General features: G+C 38.3%; 1 protein-coding gene across 1 annotated transcript in view; it reads left to right on the plus strand.

The window, feature by feature from the left end:
- HSPA4L (heat shock protein family A (Hsp70) member 4 like) overlaps positions 1-9,442 on the plus strand; it is a 29,060-nt gene extending 19,618 nt beyond the window's left edge. The window contains exons 15-19 of the mRNA XM_080344513.1: positions 346-471; positions 1,673-1,780; positions 2,891-3,010; positions 3,571-3,732; positions 4,199-9,442. Of these exons, the coding sequence (XP_080200639.1) occupies positions 346-471; positions 1,673-1,780; positions 2,891-3,010; positions 3,571-3,732; positions 4,199-4,393 (711 nt within the window). The 3' untranslated portion in view covers positions 4,394-9,442. The remainder of the gene's footprint in view (positions 1-345; positions 472-1,672; positions 1,781-2,890; positions 3,011-3,570; positions 3,733-4,198) is intronic.
- Positions 9,443-16,848: the final 7,406 nt, after the last annotated feature.

The raw sequence follows: 16,848 nt of genomic DNA on the forward strand, positions 1-16,848 counted from the left end.
AAAGATGGTCAGTCTGAAAAATAAAATAGGAAATAATATTCGTAGGGCAGAATGATTCCGAGTGACTTCCTAACCAGAGTCAAGACTTGTTTTCTAGTCCTGTCTGACCTGATCAGATCATAATTGATACCTGATTGATTTACATTGAAGCACTTGCCAAACAGCTTCCAAATGTGAACTCATTTTTCCTCCCATTCCAGTTCTGCCTGCAGTGAAGATAATTTTAATCAGTAATTGTGAATTAGCAGGCTTCTGCAGAGTTCTGTGATACAGTTTCAAGGTAGTAATGCCTAAGTTCGACACTTGAAATGCTTTTAGTTCTAAAAAAGCTTTTCTCCACCCCAGGGGAAGATGATGATGCAAGACAAGCTTGAGAAAGAAAGAAATGATGCTAAGAATGCTGTTGAAGAATATGTGTATGACTTCAGAGACAAACTGTGTGGAGTTTTCGAGAAATTCATCACTGAAGAAGTAAGACTGGGTTATGTGTTTTAGCTGTTGGGATAAATTCCTTTGTATTTATAAGTTTTGAGTGTGGGTTATGTGGAGGTGGCAGGGTTCTCTTGGGCTTGTTTAGGAATATGAAATGGATTAACTTCACAGAAGTGAAGTTCAAACTACACTTACACCTGGCATGTGACATGCAAGAATGCAGAGTTCTGTGTTGTCTAAGAAGCTGCTCAGTGGCAAGGAAAGATTCCAGATGCGGGTATAAAAGAAAAATCCTGTGGTGGGAGTAGGAAGGTGGGACAGATCACCAAGAGCTTCTAAATGGCGTGAACAGGCGAGAACAAAACGAATATTAGCAGAAATGGAGTACTGGTAGTGCTGTGTCTTACTGTCTAATTTCATTAACTTAGAAACGTGATTTGTTTCCTCCTTAAAAGTATTTTGATCTCAGCATGCTGTTGAAGTCCAAGTAAAAGGTGATGAATAAAGCTGCACACTGTGCTTTTGCAAAAGCAGTACTGGAAGAACACTTGTCCTATCATAATTTCTCTGTAGCAGCCATCTAAAGTGGCTGGTTTACAGTCATTGAGTAGTTGAAACAACAGATGTCCAGCAGCAGTGTTTTAAGGTCTGGTCTCTGGATTACCAGGTCATCAACCCAGTAACTCACTACAGATGCCTTTCCAGTATAAACTGAAGGGTATGAGGCTGCCTTTCGCATACCAGTTTCATAGTAATCTCTTACATGAGTTTAGGAGATAGATAAGATCTTTATTTCTGAATAACTAAAGGTAAAATCTTTGTTTATAGCAAATAGAGTCAAATTAAAACAATTCTAACTTCAACTATATTGTTATCCAAATTTGTCTCTTCTTCCATCCTGCTATCAGAGAACCTGAGAAGCAAAACTTTCCATGTAAAGATAGTATACAAGAATGTTATTAAGAGATTCATATGCTTTCTTATAAAATTAATTCCGAAGCTATGTAACTCCCATAAAATTCACCTGCAAACTAGATTAGTAGGGCTCTCCTGCCTTGTTCTGTAAAATCTTGGCTTTGAAGTCTGTTAATTACTGTTTTCCTTCACTATCACATGGAATGTTTTAAACTGACTATAAACAGTCGTTTTTGAGTAGGGGGGTTTGTTCCTGCGTTGGGGGAGAAGTCTCATTTGTCATGTTCTGTTCACAAGTAGAGTGTATCCCTAACTTACTTCATAGGATTCAAACAAGCTGACCTTGATGTTGGAGGACACAGAAAACTGGCTTTATGAAGATGGAGAGGACCAGCCAAAACAAGTATACATGGATAAGCTTCAGGAATTAAGAGTAAGGCTTTCAGTTACTTTCTAGAAAAATGATACATGTGTTTGGAGATGGGGATGTTTATATAAGTGTACATGGCTAAAGTAGGCAAGGCTGTTTTAATGAGGGCTGTATATGTGCATACCCAGGTGTGAGGGGTTTTTAATCAATTAACTTTTAAGTATGGGCATCCAGATTGTATCTTGATGTGGTTTAGTTATGAAATGAACATAATATTTAGAACTAGAAATACAGTTTGTTTTAATGTCAGTTGTGCTCCTAATTTGAAAACAGTCAAAATTAGACTAGACTGTCACTAGTGACAGTAAAATTAATTGCTGTGGGAATTTTCTGCCAGTCTTGTTATAATCTGAAAGAGGCTGCTGAGGAGTTTGTGACTGCTTTCCCAGGTATTCAGAATTACACTCCAGAATAGGTGCTCTGGTTTTCCCATTTTCAGTGGTGTTCTATTAGCTGTATCATAAAACTGAGTTTTTGTTTTAATGATAAAGGCTGAAGAGTGCTTTAACAGCACATTCCACTGTATCATGATTAGGAACGAGAAACCCTAAAATACTTCAGTAATCTCATGGGAAGATGTGGATTCTGACGAATGACTGGCTACTTGGTTTGTCATACGTTTTGAGTACATCTCTAGTTCTCGGGCTCCAGCTGTTTTTCTCTCAAGTCAGATTTTCTTGGGTGGGGGTCAACTGATGGAGACAGCAGTGTCGATTCTGGCAACTGCTGCCTTGCCTATGTACGAGTAGTCAAGAGAAGGAGAAAATGGACAATACATAAAAGGAAAGTTTTCAGGTGACCTACTTTAAAATTAAACCATCCATGTAAATCCTGTCTTGTTGCTCTTCCGAGTGCATTGTTCCAAATGCTCTTTTTGCTGAAAATAATGGCAAAATGCTAAGCCTAATACATGCAGAGCACTATTCCTGTGTTTAAACTTCAGAGGTTTGTTTTTTTTGTTGTTGTTGTACTAAAGCAAAATGCAGAGATTGAGCTCTTGAATGAGCGCGTAAAGGAGTGATAGGCAGATTCCCTTCCAATGCCACATTTTATTCTTAGATCAGACTAAAGTAAACTTGTATTTTGTCAGGATCTTTGTGCTTATGTTTCCAGAAATTTGGACAGCCTATTCAGGAAAGATACATGGAACATGAAGAGAGACCAAAAGTTTTAAATGAACTGGGAAAGAAGATCCAGCTCCTTATGAAAGCAGTAGAAGCATACAAAAATAAGGTAGAAGGAAATTATTTAGGGAATGAACGATTAAGGGTGTTTTTTGGTTTTGAGGGTTTTTTGTGTTTAAAAATAAATCCTATGGGATTCTCTGTTAAGCTGTTTTCAAATGCCTGTTTTGCCTCTACTCCTGAGAACTTCTAAAACTGTTCTGGATTGCAAGCAAAAATGTTTTTTTCATTAGAAAATTAATTAATCATGGTTACTTTTTTAATGATGACCTATACCACTTGAAATGGCTGTCTCAAGTTATGGCTGTTACCATTGTTCCTGTAACTTACTATCTATTGGGGTTACTTACTCAAACTACAGTGAATCTCAGGTGGGTTTTTTCTTGCAACTTCATTCCTAACCTGTGCTTCAGCACTGGGTGCTTAAGATCAAAATTTCACATGTCTAAAAACAATGTCCTGTCTTGTTCTACATGCTTCATACTAAATGCTTGTTAAAATATTTCTAGTGGGTTGTAGCAATGTTATCCTATTTATTATGTGTCCATGAGATTCCTAATTGGGTGAAAAGCAAATATTAATTGATGATACAAATATCTCTCTCTGTAGGATGAAAAGTACGATCACCTAGATCCTGCTGAGATGGAAAAAGTTGAAAAATATGTTACTGAGGCTATGAATTGGTTGAACAGCAAAATGAATGCTCAGAATAAACTAAGTCTAACTCAGGATCCAGTTGTCAAAGTGGCAGAAATATTGACAAAATCTAAGGTAAAGAAAAAAGTACATGTTCATTCTATTTAGTTTTTCTTTAACGGGATTTTGGGGTTTTCTTTAACAAGATTTTGAGCTCTGTATTGAGATAGAACATATTAGACCTGCAGAGTGTTCAAGCTATGTAAAGATCCATACAGAGGGATCGGCAGTTTTATCAGTGTTCAGTTCTGGCTCTTGATTTACAGCAGAGCCCCTGAATAACCCTTTTTAAAATACCCTGAGTTACAGCACCAGGCTTGCTAGAAAATGGATTACCGTGTAGGCTTTTAACAGATTGGAAAGCTCTTTAGCTAGTACAAGGTTATATTTTACATTTCTAGACTTGGCAGAATTGAAAAGTCAAGGCCTTGAAGATTAAATTCTAGGTCATTATGAACCTGAAACAAATTTGAGACATTCTAGTTTAATGTGATTACTGTGCAACCAAATGAACTTGTTCTCTCACTTCTGTTACAACTAGGAATTGGATAGCTTCTGTAATCCTATTATATACAAGCCCAAACCGAAGATAGAACCTCCCAATGATGGGCAGGCAAAAGCTAGCGGGGAACACAATGGACCAGTGAATGGACAGAGTGGTACTGAAACAAAACCTGAACCAGCGAAGGACAATTCTCAGCAGACCAAACCACCTGGAGAAATGGAAGTGGACTAAATCTTGCATTTCTTATACTTAATTAAAATAGTGCAAGTAACCACAGGGTCCATTCTTTTTGTCTCAGATGTTCAGTTATTCTTAGCCAACCTTCTGTCATTTGTTGCTGAGTAGTTTTGAAAGTGTTTTATATCAAGTACACCTCCGATGTTCATTTCCACTGATGCTGCTTATGTGGAGCTTTAGCCAAATGTAGATTGTATACGTCAGTTTAAGCTTTCCCAATATATTTTATATCAAACCTACAGAATTGATATATAAATGGCAACAATCTACCTTATTTAAAGCTTTTATTGTGGATAAACCTCAGCTCCTTTATTCAGGAAAGGATACTGTATTGCACTACTGATGCTCAAGTGTAGATCTAATTGCATCTTTATTTTGGAAAAATATTGGAATTGAAGTGGCAAAACTTGTCACTTGAAGCACTGACCTTTTCTAGTTATTGTATTGTTATAATTTAAATATTGTAATAGGTTAGTTGGCATACTAGTCCATCTTGTTGATGTACCATGAGAATTGTACTGTCTTTTTCATATAAACTGAATAATAACAAGCTTAAACAATTTTTAGATTCCCATACCACTAACAATCTTAGTTACAGAATGCTAGCGTAATGGCTCTGCCAAGTGCTGAGATTAAGTGAACAGTCTCAGTGCACACTGCTGTACATAATGTACTGTGCTTATAGGATGATGCTAATGATCATAGTATGGAGCGGTAGGATGTACAAGGACTGTTGCATAACTTTTCCTTGAAAATGTCTTGGTGCACATATTACTATTTCCACTTCTTTAGTTTTGAATGAAATCTACATCTTTGTCACATGCTGCAGAGGAAAAACAACAAACTGCTGTGCGGGCTGGATATTGGCACCCTGATTTTTCAGGTTGCTTAAATGTTGTTTCTTACAAACTTGAAAGAAATACTGAGCTTACTTAAGCCTTGGTACTCTGCATGTAAACCTTTTGGTCAAGGATCTAAACAAAAGAGCTTACAAAACAAACTGGATATTATTATCCCAAAGATGGAATCTACTTGATGAACTTGCATAGCTTACCAATTAATCTTTGGTCATTTACTTGATCTAATGAAAGCGTCTATAACGTATTACACAGTTGAGTCACTATCTTCTTTGATGCATCTTAGACATTGTCACAGTCCAGTGTATGTTCATATTTTCTGAATGCTTCTGTCAGTCACGGAGGTACTGTAGCACTTGCCAGAGCAAGTCACTCTTCTTTTGACTTGAAACAACTCTTCTACTACCAGAGTAGGCTACTCTTGACCTCATAGTTAGCATAAGAGACTGAGATTAGTTGCAGTGTACCTCTTCAGTGGCTTGAGCTTCATTGTAGAAATGCGTTTAGGTGTTCAGGTGTTAATTGGGCATTCCTGCAGCAGTTCTCCTGTAGCAGCTTGGTGCTGTTGTAAACAAGTGAAGGGTCATGCTCTTGTTTGTCTCTGACAGCCATTTTATCTCCAGCCATGCCCTTCATGTTCTACCACTGTTCATGCTACAGAGAGATTCTGTGACCCAAGCTGTAGTTGATAGAGGTGAAATGTACTTGCACATCTTCACATGAAAAGGAAGCAGCATTTACAGCTGCATACAAACTAGCTCGAGTGCTAGAAATGCATCTTTATAACTGACATCAAGTGATGGAGATGCACGTACTTCATTTTGCCCTGCTGTTCCTCCTTTATACAATCAATTGTGGATGGTTCGCATCTTGAGTTTACATATTCAAAGCCCTTGAACAAAAACTGAGTGACCTTGAAGAGAGCTGCAGCTACTCGGCAACCTTAGTCTTGAATTCTGCTCCTGTAGCCACGCATCTTTGGTATGGAGGGGGTGACTGCACTTGCGGTGTCAGCTGTCCTGAGTCAAAGTTGGGACAGGACTGAACTAGCTTTGGTCCCATAGACTTTAACATCATTAATAGCTTAAATGGCTTTACCACGGCAATGCAATGAGTAGCATCTTTAAGTATTGGCTTCCTAAAACCCCTCTACGTGTTACTTTGTGTGTTAGACTTCTGATACCTGGCAGAAGAGCTCAAATACTTACACTCCAGTGTAAACTCGTCAATAGCTAAAAGGTCATGTGTAAGAACAGAAAGTCTTCTGCTTATTGCCATCAAATGTTCAATATTACATGACAAATGTTTCAGGCTATTATGCATAAAGGCTGGAATAATTCTACAGCAGCTTAATATAGCAATTGTAAAGGCAGATATGGTTAAGACAAGCAATTGTAGTAAGGTTTTCTTACTAGAGTAGGGTGGGTTTTTTTTGCTGTGCATCTGCTCTGTCTCTAGATCCCTGGTGAAAAGGAATGCTGTCCAAAGACTGCAGGCAGCAGCTGGTTGCTGATAGCACACTGCTTGTTAAGAATCCCATTTGAAGGGCAAAACTGTTCTTTCTGTAGTGAGCTTCACATGAATGTGTGAGTGTATGACTTAAGATGTAATCTGTTTTCTGTTACAAAGAGGACATTTTACCAGGACACATGAAAGGTTCTCAAGTACTTACATAAACTATGCAAAACTTGAAGATGAGGTTTTGTGTATTGGACTGAAGAGAGTTATCCCTGGCAGCACCAGAATGAGCATCTTGCAACCTAAGTTTTGCTAAGGTACCAACAGTAGTATGCTACTATGCATCTGGTATATTTTTAAAAGCAGGTATTCATTGCTAACATCATCTTTGAGACTTTCTATTGAGGGCAAGATACATTTCTCATGTTTGAAAAATGTTTCCTCCATCTCACAAAAAAGAAACCAAAACAGGAAGCCATGCTATCTTTGTAAAGGCAGCAGAGTTGTGGGGTGGTGGTTTGTGGTTGTGTTCTTTTTTTAAGTCTTGTTAATCACAGTCTACAACTTTTACATAAAAAGTTCAATTACAAAACCGCATAAATACTTGTATTTTACCAGTAACACCTTCCTTCTTTCCTTTAAAGAGCACAGATTCCCTCCTGTTTTGAGCATTAATGAACTTGCTCAAGAAATGGCTTTCAAATCAGTTTGCTTTACTAAACCAAGTTGGTGCTAGCTGCTTTACAATAGATTCTTGGCTTCCTTTCCACATCATTTATTACACTGGTTAAGATTCAGGATTTTCTTTGAATTTCATTTGGATTTTTTAACAATCCCTTGAAGTCAAACTTCTATACTCCACTTTCTTTCAACTGACAAGGGAGCTAGAGGATAAAATAACAGCTGCCTGGCTTGTTTGGTGGTCTGAATTTGAATGAAGAATCCTCTCCCTCCTTTGCTTCTGGCAGTGTCCCTCTTTCCCTGTTTAAATATGGCCTTTGGGGCATGCTTGCAAAACTTAGAGTAGGCAGTTGGATCCTGAGATCCTGAATCCTCCAAGCTGTTTAAGTGAAGCACCTGACTAGTGTTACCATACCGGCTTCACAGGACAGTTTGGCAGAATGAGGGAGAAGGTGCCCTTGTGTGCTGGGTATGGCTGCCTGCTCAGGGAGCTGCTGAGTTGCTGCTGAAGCAGACAGGCCTGCAGCTGTGGAGTTGTGTAGGCTTGTGGGCAGTCAGAGGGTACCGCTGCTGCAGTGGGCACTACAAAGTGTTTTATTCTTCTGCTTAAAAGTGAAAGCTGTTAAGCACCCAGTCTCTCTGTTGGTAAGATTCCTTTGTATCTCCAGCATTGGAAAGTATTTCATACGTTTCTAAGTCATCTCAGTGTGCTGAACTCCAGTCTCTGCTATAGATTCTTCCTGTTACTGTTCTCAAATACTCTGTAATTCAGTGGGATTTTTCACTGTAAGGATTAGGTATAATTTCAGGAAACAGGCAAGGAACTTCTTCCTAAGTATTGACATTATTGTGAGAACTTTACAGTTGTAACAAACATTGGAACCTTTGCAGTTATCAAGGCTCTGGTTGTCCATGCCTTTCAGTTAACCAACACTAGCTTCCAAAAACTTGAAACCATTTTACAAATATGCTGCATTTGCTGGCTCAAAGCACCTAGCCAGCTGCCATAAGAAAACAAGTTCAATTCGTTTCCCACAGAGAAGTTTCAGCATTAACCTCATTCCTCAAAACAGGGTTCTCATTTGTGTGTCACACTGCAATACTTCAATATGCTGACTTCTGTGAGCCCTTCTAAACTGAGGCCCAGATGCCCACACTTGGTTGTGGCTCAGTATAGTGGCTACATGCACTAAAGGTGCTTACATCAGCATTTTCTTTAACTGGATGGAGGAATATTATGTTGTCTCTTAGAATTTTTTTGTTATGCTGTTTTCTCGCCTTTCAGGCAGCAGGAGACAGAAATGCTCTGTCAAAAGAGGTGGTAAAAAACACGTTGCTTAACAAAAGGCAGTTAATACCTTGTAAATTTTCATTTCAACTGCCAAGATAACACTTGGAGTATAAATACAAGCTGTTAGTAGGATAGAGAAAGTTTGTGGTAGCTAACTCTTAGCTCGAGTCTTAACTTTTCACAGTTGAAAATTGAAGATTTCAGTCACCTATTACATACACATGTAAATAGCCAGTGCAAACAACTTCATGTGACTACCAGCCCTGTGGGATACTAAAACAGGAATGTGTTCATGTGACTTAACTGATACATTTATTAAACCCTGTTTTCCATCTTCCTGGTCAGAAGTAAGTATATCAAGCAATGAAAAGCAGGAATCACTGCAATGTGATCTACGATGAGTCATTTTAAACAAAAAGCAATTAAGAGCTATACCTACCAGCCATCTCAACAAAGTGCTGAAATGGTTAAATTAAATTAATAGAAAAGGTGGTATTCCCTGAATGTTGCATAGTTGGAAGAGTTTGTTTACATAGTCTAAACATATCTCCACAGGATGGGGGGAGGGAAGAGATGGGAGTGTTAGAATTCAAAGCAGTGTTTTAAGTATGCAAAATGTTTACTATGTATGTAAATGGGATTCTTATTAGTGACAGACCATGTGCATATTGACAATACTTCAATTTATTTTTGAATGGCAATATGGATTGTCAAGGTTGTGTATAATTATAATAAATATATAAGCTGCTACTTGAACCATAAGTGACCAGGCAAGACCTTATTTTTTCTTAAAAGAAGCTTTGTCTGCAGTCATGGCTTGAGACAATGTATGGTTTGCCCAAAAGACCACAGGTAAGAAAGAGACATTTCTGGTGGCTCACCCTACTCTGCTGGCTTAGGTGTGGTTTCTCTCAGGCTTCTCTCTGTCCCAGTCGGCTGCAGACTCTTGTCCTACCAAACCCCACCAGATAAGTTACCTAGAAATACCGTGACTCCACTCCAGCATACCACTGCTTTGCCTCTGGGGAACTGTGCTCATTTTCACATCTGCAGTCACATTTGTGCCGTTGGATAAGCATGAATTGCCAAATTTCAAGTAATTAATCTCCCATGAATGATCTAGTGCAACATATAAACAAGTTCAAAGCATAGTCTTCCTGCATCTTGAACTGCTTGGGAAAAGTGATGGCTTCAGGCATTGTTGGCTCTCTGAGAAGATCCTGAAGCGCAGCAGTGAAGCACCAGTCCATGTGCTTACTCCAGGAGTTCTTCTGTGTCCCAGCAGTGCAGTGGGAATTCCTCCACGCCTCACCAGTATGCAAGGACTGTAGAATATCTGCATAACCTATATAAATGGATCAAAACACAACATGACTCAACACGTTTATATCCATCTTCCTCAATACATTTAAAGGCTTCATGAAGTCTGCATTTTTTCCAGACTTTGCATATGTGGATCTCAATAACGTCTAACAAAATATTTCAGTGATATTTGTTTCACAGGTAAGGTTTGGGACTTAGGGGTAGGGAAAGGTCCTTCCTTAAAAAAACCCAGCATATATACATGCATGTATGCTTATGCATATGTATGCATATATGTAAAAATATATTATCTGAATTCCTCTCCATGTGCTTAACAAGTCAGTATTGGGGAAAATACCATCCTTAACCTACTTTGCCATCTGAGCATCTCAGACCAGTCAATTAGCTGGTTTACACTCCAGTATGCATGAGCTGTGCAAGGATGCTCACAATCAAAAGAAGTGTTACACTGTTACACTGTAAAAGAGGAAAATAAACTATTCTAGCAAAATTAGTTAAACATAAAAAGAAGTTTGAGGTAATCAGCTGAAATTCCGAAGGAATTCCAAGGAACAGCCATGATGTCACACTAATGATAATTGCATCAAAATACTGAAATACATTGTGAAGAAGTAGATCTCAAATTTCATCTGAAAAATAGCTTCTCTGGTGCTGTAATATCCTAATGCTGCCTCAAGGAGCTGACTTGATGGAGCTTCAGGGAGAAAACAGCTGCCTACAGAATAAAACAAATTTATTCCCAGAGATGCACGTTTGTCACAGAGCTTCTGAAACAAGGTCCCAGTGATCATTACCGCAACTCCAAATAAATATTAAACTTTACTTCCTCAGATTAACTCTGTCTTGCCTTCTTTATTCTCCCTAGAAATATCAGTGTGCCCTTCCTTTGATAAGAAATTAATTGCATCTTCAGTAGTTGCTGAAGCACTTTGAGTCACAAAGAAGAAAACAGCGTTTATAGCAAGCACAACATTTTTAAACTACTAGTCAAGAGTATTTTACTTTCAAATTTGCCCAGAAAATACTCTCATCCTTATCGATTCAAGAAGGAGACGGCTAGTGGAAGGTAAATCAGAGAAAGAAAATAATCCATTATTTGTTAGACACAATTAAAAGCTCCCCAAAACTTCACAAAACAGATGCAAGAGTTCTGAATATGCTGGGTTTTCTCTCATACATATTTTGTGCTGCAGCACTGAACTTGGCTAACTTTTCAGTAGAAAAATATTCTCAGCTGAGACATGAACAGCACAGGGGGGGAACCCTGACTTCCCCACCACATACCCCGACACTACCTTTCCCAATCCTCCATTGCTCCTGCTGGTACTATTGGGCTGATACGTCGTCGAAGAAGCTTTCAAATATACTGCATCCTTGATTATACTCCTCTGATCCACTTAAATGACCTTAGCAGATATCACTACCCAAGGGATCCAGCTGCTTTGCTAATTCAGCTGCTTGCCTGCTAACTAAGCACTAGTTACAAACACAAATTTACAAAAATACCTTCAAAGGGAGTCAATCAAAATTTCTGACATAATACTCTGGGGAAATAATTAATAGATTTTCATTTAAACTGGTTATTGGCTCTAGGCAGAAAAATCTCTCCTTTGGTTTTAAGTTTGTATCACTTTACAAGGTGGAACATCACCCGTAAGGGGACACAATGCAAGTGCTAACCCGCAAGTATCTGCACTGATTTGAAACCCCTTCATCTCTGTGGGGATGTTATTTTCACTTTGGTGTGAGGAATTGTTTTCATTGATGTAAGCAAGGTGTTTGAAGATTCTGTTATGAATTTAATGACAATTCTAGAGTCTTCTTCAGAAACAGGTCAAATACTGGGACCACCCTTTCTCACAGAATTTAATTTAACTTGCAAGTTTCCTCTGTTAGGAACTATCACTTAACGATCACAAGTGCTGTACAATCAAAAGAATGACAGAAAGTGCATCTGGAAGTAAATTTTAGAGGTTATTCAGTGCACCTAAGTGCATCAAGACAAACATAAAAATGGTGTACTTGTCCTAACAAACGTGTGCTCTGCTTTTCTCAAAAATGACAGACTTCATCATCTCAAGATACACTTTGCTACAGTGAGAATATATTTGCTGGTTCACAGGGAATACACACACACACACACACAAAAAAAAGCTTTTAAAGATGTTTTCTTGCTAAATGGATTTTATAGCTATTGTAAGGGATGGAGCATTAGCTATTGCTGTCAACAGTGAGAAGGAGCTATACAGCCCCCAGCTCTGCTATGATTTCTAGTCTATGAACAAGTGTTCTTTTTGGCAAGCCTATGTAGACCAAGTTCTGCAGGGAAAAATACTCAGTATGTATATGCAAAACACTGAGTGCTGTTGGATCTTGCTCTGTTCTTTACTGTCGTACAGTTAAAGAACAGAAACGTTTCATTTTCAAAAGATATGCAGACAAGGCACCTAATTGCCATTGAGAAGTTCAATGTTAGGAAAGAACAGGGAAGCACAACTATACTGTAAATCACAGCTAATAACTGCTTTTGCAATTGTGTTTGCTCTCTAGCAATGACACAAAGATCCTTCCATAGCCATTCCATCTACAACCTACTGATATCCTTTCATGTACAGAGTTAGAAAGAAGTTAATAAACAAATATAGTCAAGAGTGGGGAAGTCCCACATACAACTCCCAAATGCAAAAGACTAAAACATAGAGAGGCTGACTGAGGAACACACACTGAACTTGCAGAGAAGACAATAAAAAAACCTCTTTTCACAGTGATTCATGTCCTGCTTAAGAACACAGCACAATCTGGTACTGTGTTCCAAACAGCAACAAATACAGCAGACACAACCCAGGCAGTGGTTAAATTAGCAAAATATCCCAATGACCTAATTGTTTCCATAACAATATAGGTGTGATGTCAGCCTGGCTCTAGTGGCAAATCCGTGATTAATCACATGCTTGGTATCTACAGAGACAGGACTCAACTGTATCACACAGTCACAAGTACAGAAACACCATTAAGATGGAAAAATATATGAGAGGAAAAAAGCTTATGCTGGCATCAACAGTGAAACTCCAGAGAGTAATCTCACTGGACTACCAGATGCTGGTATTGTAGTCCAACACAATTAGAAAAACCAGAATATCCACCTGGCTTTCACAGCATTTATATAAGCAATATAGTATTCCTGTAACACAGACTTAAGGACATTGCGGCAGGGCCGCCCTCAATAGGAGGGTTCAAAGTTGGAATATCCATAAAAAATGTATTAGTCATTGACACAAAGCCTTATGACATACCAAGGATTTTACTCAAATCAGAATATATTTAATAGCTAGTATTTCAGAAACAATCATTCTTTGTGCAAACTAGTTTTTCTTTCACTTACATTACAAATAACTCCACCCTCACTCCTCAGTTAAGGATGAAACACGCTGTCAGTTTTACAGATGAGCAAACTGAATCACATGGCTGACAAGTTGGACTTGTTTCTTAATGATATGGATTTAAATTTTAAAAATCCTTCTCTGAAATGAATGGATTTTCATCAGCATAAAGGTATGGTAGATGAGCGAATAGCCTTTTAATTGTATTTTTTTCTTGATCAACATGGCAGTGGCAGGGTAGTTAGAGGATGAAGTTTCAAGCTTTTCTTCTGTCTGAAACAGCCATTCCCTCTGCAGAACTCATCATCAGACAGACAAATGAGAATCACAGCCCCTTCCTGTGAAAGGTAAAGTGTCAAAAATTACACGGGTCTCAAGATATTTGCTCAACTCCCAGTCTCTTACAACTCATACATTCTGACATCTAAATTCACATATTTCCTTTGAGCAGGAACACTTTAGAGAGAAATGTCACTCTCCTGAGCAGCTGCAGGATCTCAAGTGGAAAAAGTTTTTATTGTTTTGGGGTTTTTTTGTTATTGTTGTTGGTTTTGTGGGTTTGTTTTTTTGTTGTTTTGTTTTGTTTGTGGGTTTTTTGGGTGGGTTTTGTTTGTTTGTTTGTTTGTTTTAAAAAGCTTGGGCTATTGACAGGAAAAACAGATTGTACTGCACTGCAGCAACACTATTGTTTTGTCAGCCTCAAGCAATAAAGTATCATGGGTATAAACATGCCATGGAAAGTTCTCAAGGAAAACCAGTCTGGTATCTTAATGGTAGGAAAGAATATCAGGGAGGAGAACTAAGAGCTCAATAATTAAAGCTGAGCATAGGTTTTTGCTTAAGAAAGGAGTTTCAAAGGCAAGTCTACATACTGCTTCTTGTACCTTCCAACTTTAGTCACATTGTAAGGATATCCCTGACAGTTTTAAACTGCCTTGTTCAAGTACTGCTCCAGCCACGTGAGCACAAAGCTCAACACAGGCTTATTAGTCCTGAAACACAGGCCCAGCATCAGGCTTTACTAAAAACTAGGCACCTGCTGTTGTCAGAGAAGTGGCACACAGGCAAAGCCATTCGGTCAAAGTATTCTTGAGACAGGAACACATAGGAAATAAACCAACCTGACAGTATGTGAATTTTACTGAGGAAAAAATATTATTCCTATTTTCCCTTCTATTCATTATGAGTAAGGCTGTTTACTATTAAGCTGGAAATGTCACAGAAGAAATGCAACTTCATAGTTTCTGAAAATTTTAAACTGCAACCTGGGAATCAAATGGAACCTTTGTACAAAGCTATCCAGCTTCTCTAATTGCAGTAGAACTATAGCTGCTTATGTTCAGAGTTGAATATAGTTGACTACAGTTTCTGCTCTCAGAAAGCACTGTCCTGTGTTTGCTTCAGAGGAGTCGCATGGTCTACGCAGGCACTTCCAATATATTTTCAGTCAGGATGGTGGAAAATAACCACATTCATTTAGTTAGTGATCAGTTGTATTGCTAGAACTAACAGTAATCTTATTCTCTTTTTTTGCTAAGCCCCTCTTATTTTAGAGAAAGCTGAGGATGTTACAGCTGGGCAAGCTCTGCAGTTACATGAATGTCACAGGTTGTTTAAAATACAGTGATGGTCACTTCAGATCATTTATTCACTCAGAGAACTTCTGTGCTTCATGTGCAAGAAGGTAATACTTGATGCCTCAGTGGATGATCATGAAAGTTCATAGTACAAATAAATACACCTAATAATGCTATGCTGCATCTGACAGGCACATATGTTTCCTCCTACAATTTAATTAACTCTACTGCCAGCATGAAGCATAAAGACTGGTAAATCCATTTGTTCTCTTTTGACAAATGAGCAAAATAAACAGTACATCGTACAAAGGCAGATTAACTTTTTTATCCATGATATCTATACTCATAAGATAAGGGTTTTTTTAAAAGACTGCTCAGCTATAAACACTCAATTTTTTATCAAAAGCATAGCTTACTATGATCCTGTCTTCCTGTTTGAAGGTATTAAAGTGCAATTCAAAATCCATTGTTTTCTATTCAGTGATCTTTTTGCATTCTATGGAACAGGTGCAAACTTCATCTGCTTACAGTGAGCTCAGTGTACAGGTAAGTGCAAAGATCTGAGTTCTGAAAACATATAAGTAAAAATGCTAATTAGAAAAAGTATTAGAATATGATATAAGACAGTAGTTGCTCTCTTGATTGCTCCATAATTCCATATGGCTTGGAAACATCATTATCAAAGGAATTGTACCTAAGGGAGCAGTCTACCTTTGCAAATAAAACTAGCTGTTAACTCTGGCAGTTACACCCCCTGCTGGCAATGGAATATTCAACAAGGACGACCAAAGAAACCTCTAGAGCACGTCTAAATAAATGAATGTGTTAGGTAGTGTATCTGGAGGGGGGATAAATGGTATTGCATTGGGCAAAGATAAAACCAGACTAGTCAGTCCCCAGATACCAAACCACAGCGAGCGTATGCTTCAGCTAACATGTATCTGTGGAGTTGAATCTCCAGTGTACCGAGTCACTCAGCTGACAGAGAACAGGGGAAGAAACACAAGATGTAAAGGTTTACAGAGCCGAAGACAAACAGCTAAAATTCCAAATGTGTATGAAATGGACACAAGTGTCACCCTTGGATACTGGGAGGCTCAAGATAGAAAGAAATTGTAGACTGAGGCCCTTATATGAATAAAATGCATTTGCAATAAATTGATTTTGCAGGATTACTCTCGACACATTTTGGCAGGCTAATTAAGCATAGATAAAGTCTGAGGTGGAATGCCCCTTTTGTAAGCCAAAAATTAAGAGATTTTGGGGTTGATTTGGTTTGGGTTTTTTTTCCCAAATGATCTTCTGAGTCATAGGAGAACACTAAATTTTTTTGAGAGTTTGTAACTTACAAAACTGTGTGAAACTGCAGCGGGTCTGTGGAATCCTTGACAGAAAATATGAGAGTAGAGATCAGCCTTGAGATATTAAGATTTACCCTTGAGAAGGATGAGAGTAAAGGAGTATCCAGAGAGAGGAGAGATATACTCTTGAGAGAGAAGGGGATAGAAGAATAACATGGATGATAGAAAAATTAACCAATGAGATGTTAGTGCTGTAACTTGTAACGAATAGTGAAAAGACACATGAACTGGTAGAATTGTTTAAAAATGCACTTGTAGCAATGAATGGCGCTCTGTTACTTTCATCTTGAAAGAACCTGGTCCATGTCATTTGTCCGTCTCAACCGCGACACAAAACAAAATAAATTTACAAACACTGAAGGCGTGGATAACAACCATAAGGAATAGGCCATATGCTCCTAATCCAGCACAGTCAGAGCCAAAGTTTCTAATGAGATTTGCTCCAAACATCAGCATAATCAAGACACAGAGGTTTTGTTCTCACAAGTGTTGGCATGGTGTCTTTTAAGATAAAGCATGTA

This window comes from Nesoenas mayeri (assembly GCF_963082525.1).
Source record: "Nesoenas mayeri genome assembly, chromosome: 4".
In the NCBI taxonomy this organism is placed as follows: domain Eukaryota; kingdom Metazoa; phylum Chordata; class Aves; order Columbiformes; family Columbidae; genus Nesoenas; species Nesoenas mayeri.